This window comes from Solenopsis invicta, chromosome 6 (genome assembly GCF_016802725.1).
Source record: "Solenopsis invicta isolate M01_SB chromosome 6, UNIL_Sinv_3.0, whole genome shotgun sequence".
Lineage (NCBI taxonomy): Eukaryota > Metazoa > Arthropoda > Insecta > Hymenoptera > Formicidae > Solenopsis > Solenopsis invicta.
Window position 1 is genome coordinate 2,307,076 of NC_052669.1, and position 18,121 is coordinate 2,325,196.

The following is an 18,121-nucleotide window of genomic DNA, read 5'->3' on the forward strand; positions in this document are numbered from 1 at the left end:
CGCCGACGGGGTTCTTCGGTACGGTACATCGGCTTGATCCAGTCTGACGAAACGATGTAAACTGACGGACGATCATTTGTGAAATGTAGACATCATTTACGTGATACGCGCGAGCGCAAATGTCTCCAATACTTCTGCGACAATAATGCCTATTATTGACGAATCGATCGACAAATTGCGCGCACATAAATGACAGGTTTTGATCTGCGAGAGACAATCAAGATTCGACAAACATGCGGATACATGTATTGTCATGTCCTCGGACGCAACCTGATAAACTTTATCGTTTGTCACCGCCAGTGATAATGATTTTGAAACGATTGTGTACTCAGCAGTTTGCACCTTCTAACAACTGAGAAGAAAATGTACTGGTTATAAATAATAATGTGCTTCTGAAGTGTACAATAAGTGCAAGACGCATTTTAGTAATGGAAAGAAGTCTTACAGCAGAGCTATCGTTCACTGCGCGGTCGTTTGATGCGCGTTTCGAAGAAAGTGTTTAAGTGCATGGTGATATCAAAAAATGCAACGAAATATTAATGCAAAGTATCAAAAGAGCTGTTTTACTTAAAAGATACTATACAATTAATGCGATAAAGTTAAAAAAGAATTTAAAGGAAGCATTAAATATTTAAAAGTTTCCAAAAATAGTTAAATACTAATTTGCAAAATGTATTTGAAGATAAAGCAGATCCAATTAATATAATGTAAATTTCCAAGTGCTCATTGAGATAGATATCCGCGAATCTCCGGCAAAATAAAGCGAGATACAATCATTTCGCATTCATTCCGACGCGACGTTAAAGACAATCTAATTAGATCAATGGATAAGGTTAAACAGAAACATTTAACCAAATAAGAATAAAATGTATTGAGCACGTTTTGTACTAGAAAATTATTAATAACAAGTGCACCGCTTATACAGTGAACTTTATGAGACTTTTGATCAAACGCCAAATTCGTATCAATTACATGCCCACAGTTCCAATAAGAGACGAACAATCAGATTAAGCCATATGAAATGATAGTTACTCGCCAGTTCATTGTGCGTCACGTCGGCGGAAATCGGTAATAACTCACAAAATCGATTTAACGTGCCGTTCGGAGGAAGCGAACGGCGAGATAACGATCGAACAAAGCTGTGGGACTCTCCATACGATCGTCAAAGACAAAACTTACAAATATGAATAACCTAAATCTGGAACATTTGTACAATTGCACTGCGTCGACTTTTGAGCGTAATGTTACACTGCTATTAAAACTAAATCTCAGTGAGATCCGTTATTTTATCGAAGAGACGTTGAACAAGTCAACTAGGCGTGATGCTTTACGACAGATGCTCTTTGACTGCATCCTCGTTAATCAGGAACGGCCATTTGATTTGCCGTGGTGGCAAAAGCTCTTCTGGTCTTTGATATTTGCGGTGATACTGCTGGTCTCAACTGGTGGCAATATTATCGTTATGTGGATCGTACTTGGTAAGAAGACAGATTGTATAAACGTGATATAGCATGCACAAGAAGTTTCTGCTTAGTTAGTAGCGTTCCTATGAATACAGATTATTTTAAAATGAAACTTTTTCACTCAAATCTTTCTGTTGCAACAACCGTTGTATACTTTTCCCTTGCAACCAGCAATTCAATTTTTATTATTACAAATTAGTTGTAGACAGTGCATAAGCTAAAACTGCACACATAATAAGCGCGATAAAATTAGCATCAAGGTAAAATATTTTTTACACAGAAAGAAATATTTTCGCTGTTATAGCTAACCATGGTTTGCTAAGGTTATATTTGCTGTCGTAACTATAAATTTATGAACTACAGCAAAACGATTTGCTGTTTTTCCTAATACATTAATAAAGTAGCAAAACATGCATCGTATTATCAGAATCATATCGTATAGCAATAGTAAAATAGTTATCGGCACTAACCAACGTGTTAGTGATACGTAGGTAATACACTTGGTAGCTAATTAATGTAGTCACCCATAATAATTTTTAGCTACAGAGTATATTTTGGATAAAACAAATATTTTCTGTAGGTAAATTCGTGTATCAGATAGCTAAACTCTTCAATCAAAATCACAGATTAGATATTAGCTGTCCATATATTACGACGTAATTTAATTAGCATACGCAGTTTTTAGCTACGACAGCTACTTCTTTTTCCGTGTACATAATTAAATGTTATTACAAAATTGCTTAAGTAAACATTTTGTTAAACAATCCTTTAAAAACTAAAATTTTTAATAATATTTTTCTGTATACAATTACAATGTTTAATTTATATATACATAATGTTTTATTTACAAAAATTATTGTCTACGTATAGAAAGTAAGATAACGCAAGACAGACTGAAACAAATCTTGATTATCAATCCTTAACAATATTTAATTGCTACCATTGAACATGTAATTATCTAGTAATTATCAAGTAAACTACTTGACTGGTTTTCCTGAAAAAAAAAGATTTCCTTAAATATTTACATATAAAAAAGCAGTGATTGCTGTAAATTTCTTATCAAAATGATACTATTTAACAAATTGCGTGAAGCAGATAATATTCTCCCAAACAAATAGAATAATGTTCCTTTAATATGAAAATTCTCGACATTTTATGCTTTATATATCTGCATTCTTTTGTGTGACGTTGATATATATATGATGTATGTGTCCATAATTTCTTTATTAATAGCTTTAAATTTAAACTCGTTTTTTTACTTTTTAAAATGCTAAGTTTTTCTTTTACATGCAAATGTTAGATATTGACAAGGAGTTTAATAAAAGTCAAACCTGATTCATTATAAGATTATTGTGTATATACATGTTGCTGTAGTTTGTGTGACGCATGTAATTACTATAATTCATTTTAGTTTTGTCGCACTCGTATTCTTACGAAAAATATCACAGTATACAATTTACTAATTTATTCCATAATTTTATATGTATAATAAAAATAATAATAAAAATAATTAAACTCTATTACTTAAGAATATTACTATAAATATATACAAAAAAATATTTAAAGTTCTTTTACAATAAAAAATTTCATCATTAAATTTACGCTTTAATACTCTCGTGTATAAATTATCTGATAGTTAAAATTTTGGTTCACACCGAAAGATGTTTGAAATTAAATTCAAGCTTCCCTAATTGTTAATTGCTTCAATTAATTATCCGTAACAAGGTAGATATATATTATATGTATTATAAAGGAATGAGATATAGATGTATAATTTAGAAAAGTAATAATTTATTTTATATGCGAGTTATATGTACACATACATATATATATTCGGTTTTGAACATAACAAAGCTCTAACTATATACAATTTTTTTCCTTTCTCGTGCACTAGCAAAAAATATAACGTAAATATATAATATAATTTCAAAAAGCACTGCTTCGTGTATTGGTTGCAAATTTTTTGTGAGTTGCAACGTTAAGAAATTAGAATTAAATATACAACCTATTTAACGCGAATAATCTCTCAAAGTATCTATATATTACGTTAATCATATTAATAACATTTAAATTTATTTTCATCATATTTAATCAGAAAATGTAACAGATTGAAATAATTGATCGAATAAAACTTTTAGGAAACTAAGAATGTATTCAAGGCTTTTAAATGTATATTAAATAATATTTAAATATACAAGAATTAGGTAAGCGTATAAAAAGGAATAATCTTCTTTAAATAACACATACTATAAAAGAAAATTACTTATTATTATAAAATTCAAATTTTATAATTAATATCGTACATAAATACAAATATCGTAACGTTTAGCATAAAAATACTTTATTTATATTCCTATAAATAACAATATCATGAACGAAAATAGTACGCTACTTAGAAATTAATCAAAATAATTAAATTTATTGTATTTGTTTTTCTTGTTACGTTTACGAAGAAATTATTTGAAAGATTAATTACTTGCTTATGTTCTAATAACATTGTATATTTTTTTGAAGTTAGTTGAATACTTATTCTTAAATAATTTTTAAAACAAAAAAAAACACAAAGAAAAAGAAAATATAGTTATAGTTTTATTATTCAAAATCAAATATATATTTGTGTAAGTATTTTAGCACTCAAAATAATCGCATAAACAAATCCTAAATTAATATTTCTTCAAAAATGTCAAGAATTTCTTTATATTATCATGTATTACAAACATTATCTTGAATTTTGTGAAATACTCGTATTCAATCGTTTAACTCAGGCTACTGAATATTTTATTCCTTATGCATTTTATGTTGAAAACCATTCTCTCGATAGTGGTATAGACACTCGATAAAAATAAATAGAACATGAAGCAAGGTAAATCTTTTTATACGATAAAACATGTCACACCGCCTACATCATACAAGAACAATTTGTCAGTTACATTCATAACACTTATATAAGTTTTACATAAGACTGTACAACAGACAACTACCCAAACAGAAATACAACTACCTGAATAGAAATATCTTGTGGGATACTGAATGTCGATTTAAAATAATCCAATATATATTATATTACGATATTATAATATTACACATATATTCTATGAAAGTGTTGAGTTACCAATTTTCGTGCACTTGAATTAGATATTGTAACAGTAGATAAATTAATATCTGTCAACAACAACCGGTAAATTAATTAATTAATTTTATAGTAATAGAAATTTAATAATAACTATTGTTTTCAATAATTGATAAAAATGCATCATAATAAATTTCAAAATATTAATATTTCACAAGACACCTGTTTGAAATTGACAGTATAATAATAAGTTAAAAAGACTAATTTATACTCAAAAAGACTTCGTTTATTTATTACAAATAATCGATGCTGATCTCATATTTTGAATTTTTTATGTAAGCTATTGTCCTTTGTTACATGTATACGTATATTTGACCATTTTAATCCATATCTACGTGACAAGCATTCTTAACCAGAGGAAACAAGCACAATTCGTTTTCACTCTGTGAATTAATAAAGGTATACCATAATTTCTTATACAAGCCGTGTATCAGATTTATATATTTTTGCATAAAGTTTATAACAAATGATTTGTACGTACAAACGTACAAATAAAATACATATAAATATGTAAGTCTGTTATCTGATTAAAAATTTGAAATATTTATTAATTTTATTTATATGAAATACATTTTTACACACGTTAAAAAACATAAAATATTAGATAAAGGACCCCGCACAATTTATATAAAAAAAAACATTTCCAGTTTATTTGCTTGAATTTTTTACATGTGTAGGTATACATATGAGCCGATGTCATGAAAGAAACCTTAAAATATTTTTAATTCCAAAACTAGACATAAAAATGTTCTAAAAATTGAGGTTTTTCATTAGCAATGCAAGTAATACAACATATAAAAAATTTAAGCAAATCAACTAAAAACGTTTTTTTTTTTTTTTTTTTTCGTATAAATCGTGCGGAATCCTTTGAAAAAATTTCGATAAATATCTTTTCCAAAGAGAGCTTAATTATAAAAATAATATGACAATTTTAAATTTGCAAATTTTAATTTTCAAAAAATAATTTTTATCTCTTTTATAAACGTTTGAGTATTACACATTTTACATTCATTATTTTTAATTACAAATCTTTATCGAGTCAATATAAATTTTTATGGTGAAATAAAATTATTAAAGACAAATATTTAATATCAATATTCTTTATCAACTCCTCATCTAAATGCATACAAGATCTATTTACGATATATCATCGGTTATTAACAAATGTTACTTTTTTTACACATGCATCATATGTACACATCAATGCACGCGCGTACATACACACAAAGTTCATTTATGTATTATTTATGTATATTATTTGGATACATAAACTTTATGTTATATAATAAACGATCATGAATTAACATAGTTTGTAAATTTTAAAATTGACAAATAGAAAAATCTATATATAGCATCTTATGAATAAACTTGCATTTTATTGACCAATTTTTGATAAACTTTTAATGTTATTATTTCACATATATTATAATACAAATCAATAATCACATAAATATATGCTATTTTAAGGAACACGTAAATGTATATTAAATTTCCCAGCACGTATTTTATTAAAGCAGTTTACCGCCTCCGCACAATTAAAACTCTCTCTCTCTCTCTCTCTCTCTCTCTTTCTCTGTTTTTTGAAACTGCTATTGTATTATTATAGATGCTTATCAGCATTTACAATTTACATACATATATATCTACCAGTTAGCATTTGAATAAACCAAACCATTATGTCGGTACTGGTTGCGTTTTTATTTTTCAAACGTTTCCGCAACCTTTAGAAATTGCCGCGAATCCGCAGAGGTTGCGTTTATACAGTACGTGTAGCATTTTATATTCCAATATAATTATAACTTGCAATAACAAGAGTATGTGTATTATAAAATCTTGAATAAGATATATACACATCGTTATGCAGTACTATATAAATATATTGTCCACAAAAGATTTATTGTAATAAAATACTCCTGTTTTAAAACGACACAATCTAGCATGAAGTCCATACAGATATACATATTTATTTGTTCATTCATTTATTTTAAATTATATACCGAATAACTATATATATAAAATATATTTATATACAATATATTTATTATTTTACAATGTTTTAGTTATGCAGAATACACATGATAACATATTAACCCGCTGTGGTCACATGGGAGATTTGAAAACTCCAGCAAATTTTCAATTCTAAATTATTTGTTACAAGAGAGGTAAACGGAACAGACTCCCTTTTTCAAAAATGTTGTTATAGTGTAAATTTATCGACCAAATAACGCTACATTTTGTCAGTCGTATTTCGTATAGTGACAAGTGAAAATTGAACTGAGGCCATCAGTAAATTCCCAGTACCGGTTAAGTTTTTTCTTGTGTATGTATTAAATAAATTATATTTTTTGCAAATAGCAAAAAATATGATTGTAATGTAAATAAAAAATTATTTTTATTAATAAATATAGACACTCAAAACAAATCAACAGCAAGATGATAGAAAGTTCTGTAGAAGAAATTCTGTCATCTTGACGCAAACGATCGCAAAATTTGTTTTACGACACAGCGTTGCCGATGACACGTTGCCATTGTGGTTGACGTAAAACTGATTTTGCTTTTAGAAATGTGATAAAATGTAATAAAAACCTTTTAAGTGAACAATTTTATAATAAAATACTAATATTTTTGCAAATAAAAATTTTTCTCAATTTTGTGTACTTTTTTCCTATTTTTCATAAATGAAATTATTGATTTTTATCAGTATGTTAGTTTATCAAATAATTAAATTTTTTTGAAACAGACACCATTACACTATTTAAAAAATTATCAATTTTTACCATTGATTTATTTGGTAAATAATTATTTATCTTCGACTATATATTTTAATTCAAAAGAACTTTTTATGCACGTATGACAAAAGTGAAAACCACTTTGAATCGCATTATTATAAAATTATATTTAATATGGAAAAAATGTAGAAAAATTTTTTCACATTTTTTAAAGCCCAAACTTTTAAAAACGCAATCAGACACCACTGACTAGCGTTTTTTGTACTACCGTGATCACTTTAGAATATTTTTTTTCTATTATGTTCTTTAATAAGAACATAATACTTCTTTCGGTAAAACACTGAGAATAAATATAAAATAAAATTATATGAAAATATAATGTTAATGAATATATACATTTTCAATCTTAATATGTATTTTTTTAATATTTATGCCATATAGAAAAAATAGTTACAAAAATAGTTGTAACTCTTCATAAACACGTAGTTAACTAATTGTACAATCGATCTTTTCACTTAACTTCACAAAAGTTTCACAAATCTCTAAATTTGCTAGTCTTCCGCAGCCAAGGAAATAATAGTTACAAAATGTCATGTATATGTGGGTGTATATATGTATATATGTATATACACCCACATATGCACATGACATTTTGTATAAACTATTATTTCCTTGGCTGCGGAAGACTAATAGATTCAGAGACCTGTATAGTAGTGAAACTCTTGTGAAGCCAAGTGCAAGGATCGATTGTACAACTAGTTAACTACGTGTTTATGTAGAGTTGCACTTAACAAATATGTAGACTCCATGAAGATACGTAATTTCGTTCCAAATAACATTGTTATGCAACGGTAATTTGCATCATTTTACTTTACTTAACAATTTAAAGTAAATGAAAGTAATGGATATATTTTGTCGACGATTGGTAGTTAGCTGTTGAATTGCTAGTAGTTACCGTGGATCATGTTTATTTGAATATCACGAGAAGTTTTCTTCCTTGATCCTGGGCTCGTGTATATTTCATCATAGGTATAACAGAAAAAGATTGAGAAATAATATAAGTTTTTATCAAATATGTGCGTATGATGTTTACGTAGGTGATAATATAAACAAAATTTCTCTAATTATTTCTCTAATGCCTATAATTACTTTCATATAAATTTGCATTAAAGTTAAATTAATATAACATTCATTGAGAAAATTTTGAACGCATTAGAAACTATAAATTTTATTAGCATCAATATTTTCAATTCTCAGAAAATGTACATCATTTATCTTTATACGTATATTGCATTAGACTTTAAAAACCACGTATTGGAGGTTTATAAACTTGACTAATATAATATAATATATCTCCGTTACTTTTCCAATAACTAAGAAGCTTATTAGTTAAACTTTTCTCGAACCAAGTATTCCTTTAATAAAGTTGTGAAGTTGATCGATTGTGATTAGCCAAACATCGTGCTATGAGACGACTTTCCTGGCCGTGTGATAGAATTTGTCGCTTACATATTGCGTGTGCACATGTGTGTGTCTGTGTCTGTGTGTGTACACATGCGCGTTTTCGTGTGTGCGTAGTCTTGTATGTGCGCTACGTATAATCATATTACAATCAGATACACTTATAAAAGCTAATCTGCAATATGCTCCTTACTTTCTGTTTCTTTTGCCTGCCGCCTTTTCGCGCAATATTTTATCGACAATTGTGTTTCTTGTCATGTTTCTTGTCCTTGTTGGAGTTCGCCAACTTTTATGCTGACCAATTTCGATAAAACATTGTACGAAGAAGCAATAGCCAAAAAGAAAGAAACAGAAAACTAAGAGCACATTATTGATTAACCTTGAAAATATTTGAAAGCAGAGAATCACTCGACAAACTCGATAATCACACACAAACGTTCTGATATTGAGAAATTTATTCGATGCAATATTTGATATCACTTTCTTTTCTTGTTCAAATATTAGGTATGGGAAAGTGGAATAGAGATGAACATGATGTAATCGTGAACGCAGCAATAACGATATGTTAGGGAAAGAAAACAATTTTTTTCTTTTTACTGATTAATAGCTCAGTTCTCATACAGTGCTAAACAAACAGTAGTAGCGTGAAATTGAGCACATCATTCAAAATAAATATAATTAAATTTTTTCATCCTTTTCCAAGTAATTTGTTGAATTAAATTGCATGTAACTGCTGTTGTAAAAATAATACAAATTGTCTTTAATAAAGATAAAATAAGGTCAAATCAAACACTTTTATGAGCAATGTTTTGTTCGTAGCATAGTCCTAATTTATTAAAAAGAAATTATTTTATTATTTTTATGACGTGGGGTAATGACGAACAAATCGGATAAGGCAATCCCAAACATCATTAACCTAAAATGTTTGTCAATAAATTATTTTTCAGTTTAATTTTTAAACTCCAATAATTATGAATCTTTTTATTATGAATGCGAAATTATATCCAGAAAACAATTTTTTATATATAATTATACGTAATTATTATGTAATTTTCATATATATTTATATATAATTATATATAAAATATATCCATATACATAAAAATATGTCTTATTACATATATTTTATATGTAAATATGAATAATTATACGTAATCAAAATTTTTTTTCTCAGGAAAAGAAAAGTCGAAACCAAATATAATCTAGAAGATGTGAGAAATTACCTTTCGGAAAAGCTGCTGCAGTTTACTCTGTGCGTAAAATAATGATATTTGACCATCTGATGTGATTAGTTCTCTGTTCATGATTGCCCTATGTCGCGTTCGTGATTATCCCACGGTAGTTGGGGTAATCACAAACATCAAGGATTCCGTTTTTATATTAAGTTTTTTATAAAATTGATTTTTATATTAAATTTTATCAAAATTGATTATAATAATTAATAAATACTTTGTATACAAATAATTTATAATATGTGTATAATAATAAATAAACAAAAAACTTGTATTTTATTCGATTTTTGTTTGGTTTGATTTTCTGCTTAAATGTTCGTAATTAAACCGCTTTTCTCTATAAAAATAAATAATCCATTATTTTTTATAAAACTTAGTATTTATTATTGAAATATCGATGTGGTGTAATGATAAATATAATCCCCATTATTTTTCAATACATTCCTCCATCTTTCAAACAAATTATAGATTCTTCGTAGATTCTTTGAAAAATTCTTATTTTTTTAATTTTTCTAAATTTTTTATTAGACAAAGTAAACTACATCAAACGAAACAAACGATAATTTGAAGGTGCTATATCCATGGCATACTGTACAACATCCTATTCAAGTTTTCCCAGTGCAGATCGTTTGCCCAATCAAATTGTTGCAATTCTCGACATTGTGTGGGTAAATTGGTCAAAGATACGCTATTGGGACTTTGCTGGGATGTTTCACAGCACCTGGCATATTCTCACCAGACATAGCGCCTTATCTGTTCCGTTCGCTGCAGTGTACTCTGTCTGACAAAAAAATTTGGAAGAAATAAGAAAATAACTTGATAAATTCATCGCAAAAAAAGACATTTTGTTCTTTGTCAGCTGGAATGTATAATTTGCTTGAAAAGTAGAGGAAAGTATTGAAAAATAATGGGTATTACTTTATTTATTGAACTATATCGGTATGTTTTAACAATAAATACTAATAATAATAAATAAATTTCATAAAAAAATAATACATTATTTACTTATATATACATAATATTTAATTTAATTATCTAAGTGTAAAGCAATTTATATAAAAGTATATACCATTATATAATTAAAACAAAAATATAGAACAAAAATAAAAGAGAAGTTAAATAAAAGAATAGTTAGGAAGGATGTGTTAATATGAAAACGGATCAAATACAAATATTAATAAACAATTTAATCAATGAACAAAGTTTATTTTAAATGCATACTTTTTGGTCTACCAATTTTAAGCCGTCAGTTCAGCCTTCAGTTCAGATTATCTTTAGAAGTAGCAGCAATATGGGAAGGATTCAGTCACCTACATCTGAAGAATTCCTCTGTGACTCCTGCTATAGATTACAAATTTAAAAATCAGCGTATATTCTGGAATGTGTGAGTTCAAACTCGCGACCTGTCACTAGTCCTTTGCCACACACAAAGTTACACGACATTCTCAGATTATTTTTAAATATTAAACATCTAAAACTAGTTTCACACTTTCCGCAGCATATAACACAATATCATTCCTGCATCTTAAAAAATGAATATGTGTCGGCCACACCAGTTGATAAGACGAAATAAATGGACTAAAAAAACGGCATCTGAAAGTGACACCATAAATAATTGTTTAATGTGATGTAACGATAAATTTAATATCAATTATTATATAAACAAAAAATAATTATTATTTACTAAAACAAATGGAAGACAAGAGACTCAATTAATACAAATAAATAACATTTAATAATAATAATAGTAATAAATGGTAAATATAAAAAAATAAAAAGTATAACGAGAAAAACCGTAAAATTAGAAAAAGTACAATAGTATTATGACTCTTGTAGATATAATAACTCTCTTATTAGATGATTCCTCATTATTTTTAACTTGAGCGCGTTCACACAAGTGTATCACACAAATATATGTATAACTTAAGTGCTTTTACTGTTATTTATCATTTTATTCGCTTGATTGTAGTCTTATTGCTAACATTAATTTTATATAATTTATATTACATGTATTATAGATTTTCAATACTGCAGTTTTTATGCGGAATAAGTTATGTATATTTACATACATTGGAATATATTCTGCAATACTTTCTCTTTATTTTGAGTAAATATTAATTTAACATCAAAACACTTTATTTTGTTAAAGTAAAATCAAGTTTTTAAATCTATTTTTGTGAAAAATGTCTCATTATTACCTTTGTTTCTCTTTAACACTATACAATGTCGTCACATTTTTACAACACTTAAATAATATTATATGATATTTTACTTGAGTTTAGAATCAATTGAACAACTCATTGATAAATGTAACCGTTAAGTTTTCAATTTAAAATATTGATTATTAATAAAAATTATACAAAATGTAAATAGGAGACCACCTTTTCCTTTATTATAAAGCCGAAAGACAGTCACTACTTAAAATATTTAAAATGCCACAAACGATACAAAAAATCTTAACATACTTAAAAATTTTATAATACTAATATATTTTGTCATATATAAATTATTGTTAAAAGAATGAAGCTTAACTATACAAAGTATATAAATATCTCTCAATAGCGTTCCATATCACCCTGTTGGAGCAGATCTCACGAGTATTGAAGCAATGTTAGTCGAACACGATAGTTTCTTTGAACTAACGTTTATTTCACAGTCAGCACAACTTGTATATATATACAAATATAACATATCAATAATAATAGCGTGAATGTTTCGTGAGCGAATAATGTTTTCAGTAAGCAAAATCAAACTCGTGTTGAACATCGTTCGATTAACGGAAACAAGAATAATGTATGAGAATATAATATAGCGTACTGCTCGATAGCTTGAGAGCGACTAGCAGAAATTAGGCAGTCGTGCTGCTGAATTTCGACCTTGTCGAACACGCGTACGATACGTGTAATAATATTAGCTGTGCGTGTTTGTTTCAAAAATTAAATCTCTACCCAACACACCCAATAAAGCCTTTCATTATTGCCCATAAATATCACTTAACTCCGAATCAAATAACAGATTAGAATAGGAGTTTTCTACGATTGAATTGTGGAAAAGTTTGAAACTTTTATGTATAATGGTATTATACAAAAGTTTTTAATTTTTCAAGTACAGATTGCTTTTATGCTATTGCAAAGCATTATTGAATTTGTACTTTACAAGTCACATGTTATCAATAAAAAAATCATAAAATTAATTGCCTCGAGTGAAATTTATTGCTCCATCAACGTCATTCGTCTTCCCTTTGCGCACGTGCTAAACCAATCCGTCCTCGACGCGACAACAAAGAGAAAGTATATTTACGAGCGGAAATTTATCAGTCAAAGAAATTGCGATGTTTTACGCACCATTTCCGATGCCTTTCGACAGCCAGAAGGAATTCGTGATGAAACTTTTCGACTGTGCGAATACTCAGTGAGTAGGGCCGAGGAAGTTTCTATCGATCACATAGTGGGAAAACTTCAACGGCTCGGCGGATTAAGAGCCTTGACCAGCATGGCACAAACATAAAATTTCACAGAAATCTAGCTACATATATAACGAGCAACCGTATTTCTTAGACATACAGATCCTGCAGCTAGTCCGCATCGGAAAAGAAGGATTTGTAATAGCGAAGCTGTGCTTTGTCGCGATAAGTAATAGCTGAGAATATATCAAAGGTGAATCGTGACGAAGGAGGAGCTTTAAGCAGCGTTGCAGTCACGACGATCCATTCCAGAAAAACATGTGTTCAAAGTTCAAAATGCTTTTTGATGCAAACAAAATCGCTCACTTTTTGCCTGTACCTTAATGTATGACGATTTGTGAAGCCATTGCATTATACATGCTGTTGTTGATAACATAAAATGTTGCGATTAAATATTCACTTGTTATTAAAACATCTACTTGTTAAAAGATCAGAATATAAATAAAATTTCCATAAAGATCAATATAAATAAAATTTTGTATACAAAAATAATTATTTTTAAAATTTTAAACTCATTAATATGTATGTCAAGTTTTATTTTTTTTTAATTACTTTTTCAATTTTTTCTATTGGTTATTTTATTCGCAAAAATCTTCTCTCTAATAAAATTTTAATTAAAATATTATATAATCATATATAAAGATCTACATGACACGTGTAATTTGTTTAATAAAAAGAAAGATTGTATTCAATGCCTCTAACAAATTATATTTTGCAAATATTGTGCTATTATAACAATATTTGTTGATTATTTGTTTCTGATGCACTCACACTAAATAAACAAACATTTTTTAAATGTTTTTTAAAATTTTTTCTTCAATATAACGTTTATAAATATGTAAAAACTATTTAAAAAACATCGTCTGCTGCTTGGGGAATTGATATTTACCAGATTGACTATATACCCGTAAGTAATATCTGAAAGAAAGTAATTTACTCTGTGTACAAATTTGATATATTTTCAGCAATATGTTAGAAAAAGTTTTAAAATACCCAAAGGAGATCGGATTGAAATTCATTTCGCTATTGATTCTGACCCACAAAACTCTTGTAATTTATAGACGCAAACCCTTATCAAAGATATGTGGAACATGCGCAAATTCAGTTATTTTCATCATCGTATGCATACCAATGTTTTCGGAGCTAATATACTACTGACTTTTTTAAATACATATTCAATCTCTCTCGAATGATATGAATTTTACGTAGATGATTTAGTCTCTTCGATAGAATTTCAAAATAACGTCATATTAGTTACAGAATTTCAAACACATGTTATTAAAGCGTGCACCATAATATCGAAATAATTATAATCCAGGGAAAGAGCACGTTTCTATTTTGTTGGCAAAATTCGCATTGCTTGATATTATTTTGGAACATTTTGTTATCAGAAGATACAATTACGAATTATTCGAAATGTACGAAATTAGTCAAATTGTTTGTCTTATTGTTTGTCAATTTCATTTGTGCTATTTATTTCTATAAATTATTATTGATGTATATTTTTGGAAGTTTGTGTCATGTTTATATATTTATTCAAATTATAAATACACATTAATCAATTTCATAAAATTTACAATTTTATGATTTTTATTTATATAAAAAATAAGTGTTTATTTTTAATCTAAAGGTTATTTTTCTAAAAAGAGGAAGCAAATACATATTTAAATATTTATATATATCGTTTATAATAAAAATTTATAATAACTCATTTAAATAAAATATTCTATTTTAATAGTAGAAATTAATAGTATAAATAATAAAATTTAATAATAGAAATAAGGAAGAAAAGGAGAGGAAAGAAAGAGAGGAAGTCGTTTTATTTTATCCGCTGTCGTGGTCGAACAATGTGATTACGGAGACATCGAATTAATGAAACTTTATCCTCGTTGAGTGACACGTCGAACTTCCGCGGAATAAGGATTCGACAAATACGATTGTACTCGCGGCTACGTATACAACTTTATTTAGTTCAATACTAGTAAATTTGTAGTATAAACCTGCGAAAATTGAAAATCTTCTACACCAACAAGTAATGAAACAAATAAATCATCCAAAACCGCAGAGATTTCTATTAAGAGAACACGAATGTTAAAAGCAAAAATAGTGAAATGAAAAATAGTGTTAGTATAGTAAAATACGAAAAGTGTTAATAAAATACAACAAACCTTTATGTCTATCAAAAATATAATACAATTTTTAATAGATATTATAAAAAAATTAATAAATCCTTTTTTTACACAAGCTTAATAGTGAATTTGTGAAAGAAAAAGAATGACACCATTAATATATATTTTTACGTGAATTGAATCTTTCATAAAAACGTATTAATACTCTACATTACGCATATATTATACGTTATATATACCTAATGAAATCAGTATTTTTCTTTCTAGCTCATAACCAGATAATATATCAATTAATTACGATTTTATATGCAATTTCCGCGCGCACACGCCAAGAGCACTTCTAATTACCTAATGTACGTTTAACATTTTGATTAATTCAGCGGCACGCACGATATGCGTCATATCTATTAATGCAATAATACACAAGTGCATTTACTTAATCTATTCAATGAAAAGTATTTGAAAAGAAAATTTCAAAATGTTACAGTTTGAAATAATGATGTAAACTTCATTATTTTAACTACCAATCAAATTTTTTTCAATAGTATTTTTGTTCGCTAAAGCAAATATAAATTGATTTTCTTTGAAAATCAATGCAACTTTTATTCATTGGTTGAAATTTCAGTATAACGTTCAAATTTTTTTTTCAGAATTTCAAGCATACATACCAGTGTAGAACTAAAATATGATTATTCCTGTCTGACAAATATTTGATTTCATTAACATTTCAATTTTACAAGTACTTCCGTCGAAAGCTCTTGCGGAGTTTTGTTCACAAATTTACATCCACTATAGGGCCATCTCAAACTCAGTTCGCGCTTAGTTTGCTCCAAATAGAGCGACCGTTGAAACAGATGAGTCCTCAAAAAAAAAAAAAAAAAAAACAGAACGCAATTCTCTCCCGAGCACCAAACTGCATGTTAGTAAGGGGATCATTTCATGTGTTTGGAGAAAATTTGTTCTTTTGTTAAATCTTACATATCCGAAACAAGTTGTAACTTCAAATAGTGTAAATCAAGTGTAATTAATATTTATCGCGTCAAATATAATTTAGTATTGTTCCGACCGCGAGTTATAATACAATATTCATTGAAGCACACATTCGATCAATAAGTGAAATTGGCGTTTGCAAATGGACAAAATATATATTGGTGACGACTGTTGCGTTAAGCTTTGAAACACATGTATTACGTCCGTTAAAATTTATTTATTAGTCCATTAGTTTCACATTTCTGGAAATTGTGGCCGACTTGTCAACGCTGTTAGACTTCAACTATAGTTAACTATTTATGTCCTTTCTAATAAAAAATATAAAAAGATATCAAACTCTTACAAAAGTACAAACAAAAATCAATTGACTTATATGAAAATAATAAAAAGTTTAATAAAACTGATAAATATTGTTACAAAAATATTATAAATATTGTACTAAAATATGATATTTATAATACATTATACTAATTTTAATAATATCCAAAATATTCATATGTATATAAATACATATGTTATAGATATACCACATGTATAATTTACATAGTGATTGTTTACTTTTGTTATGTCAATATTACTTTAGTCGTACGTGCGTAGTAATAGCATTTGAAATTTATAACTATACACATACTAATATTGTAATATTTAAAGACAAAATGATTTGCTGATATTCAATAATACAACTATCAGTCTTAAGAACAATTAATATTGTATTATCGATGTTTTTTTGAAAAACATGTGAAATATCTAACTTGGCTTATTTTGATAATATTCTGAAATAATTTAAAAAAAGTTGTATTTTATACAAAAATGTTTATATATTACATTGCAATTTTTTTATTTGAGAAACGTGTGTTTCTAAAGTTTTGGTAGATCTTCGAAATGGTAGACAGTATATATGTGAAACTTCTCTAAAGCAATATTTCATGAACTTGAATAAATATATGTATAATAAAATAACTTTGAAATGCACATCATAAATCTACGAGAAATTAGAAGGTAAACTACAAAATAACTACGACATAACTGTATGTTAATATAATTATCTCGATATCATTTCAAAACGTATTTGCATATCTGTTTATTAAATAAGCGTAAATAAATTCAATAAAATACGTTTGTATATGAAAGACAGCCGTTAAGGAAAGTTAATTTCATTTTAAATATATAAATAACTGTCTGCATTTATTACAACATAATTTCACGAAAATTTATGCAAAAAGAGCGTACTGAAGGATAATTAAATGTATATTTTTATTTAAGAAAGAGATCCGTACATGAGAACAAATATTATCATTAATGGAAAAGTTGAGAGCGGAATTTGAAACATCTGGACCAATGTGGGTCGCCATTAAAAAAGGAGCTTTATAAAAAAGACTTGAACTTTTTGTGCAGTAATATCACAACCGTACTAAGTGCATACTATAACTATTGCGTCAAATTATAGCCACATCAGTTTAAACGGGTACTCAAACAGGACGGTTAATGAGCTGATTGTAGAAGATTCTTATCTTGATAAGATAT

The 18,121-nt window shown here is 27.5% G+C and overlaps 1 protein-coding gene across 1 annotated transcript in view; it reads left to right on the forward strand.

Moving 5' to 3' along the window:
• The first annotated feature begins 1,183 nt into the window (after positions 1-1,183).
• The window catches only part of LOC105193922 (tachykinin-like peptides receptor 86C), a 54,845-nt gene continuing 37,907 nt past the window's right edge, over positions 1,184-18,121 (forward strand). The window contains exon 1 of the mRNA XM_026130649.1: positions 1,184-1,478. Coding sequence (XP_025986434.1) covers positions 1,184-1,478 — 295 coding nt within the window. The remainder of the gene's footprint in view (positions 1,479-18,121) is intronic.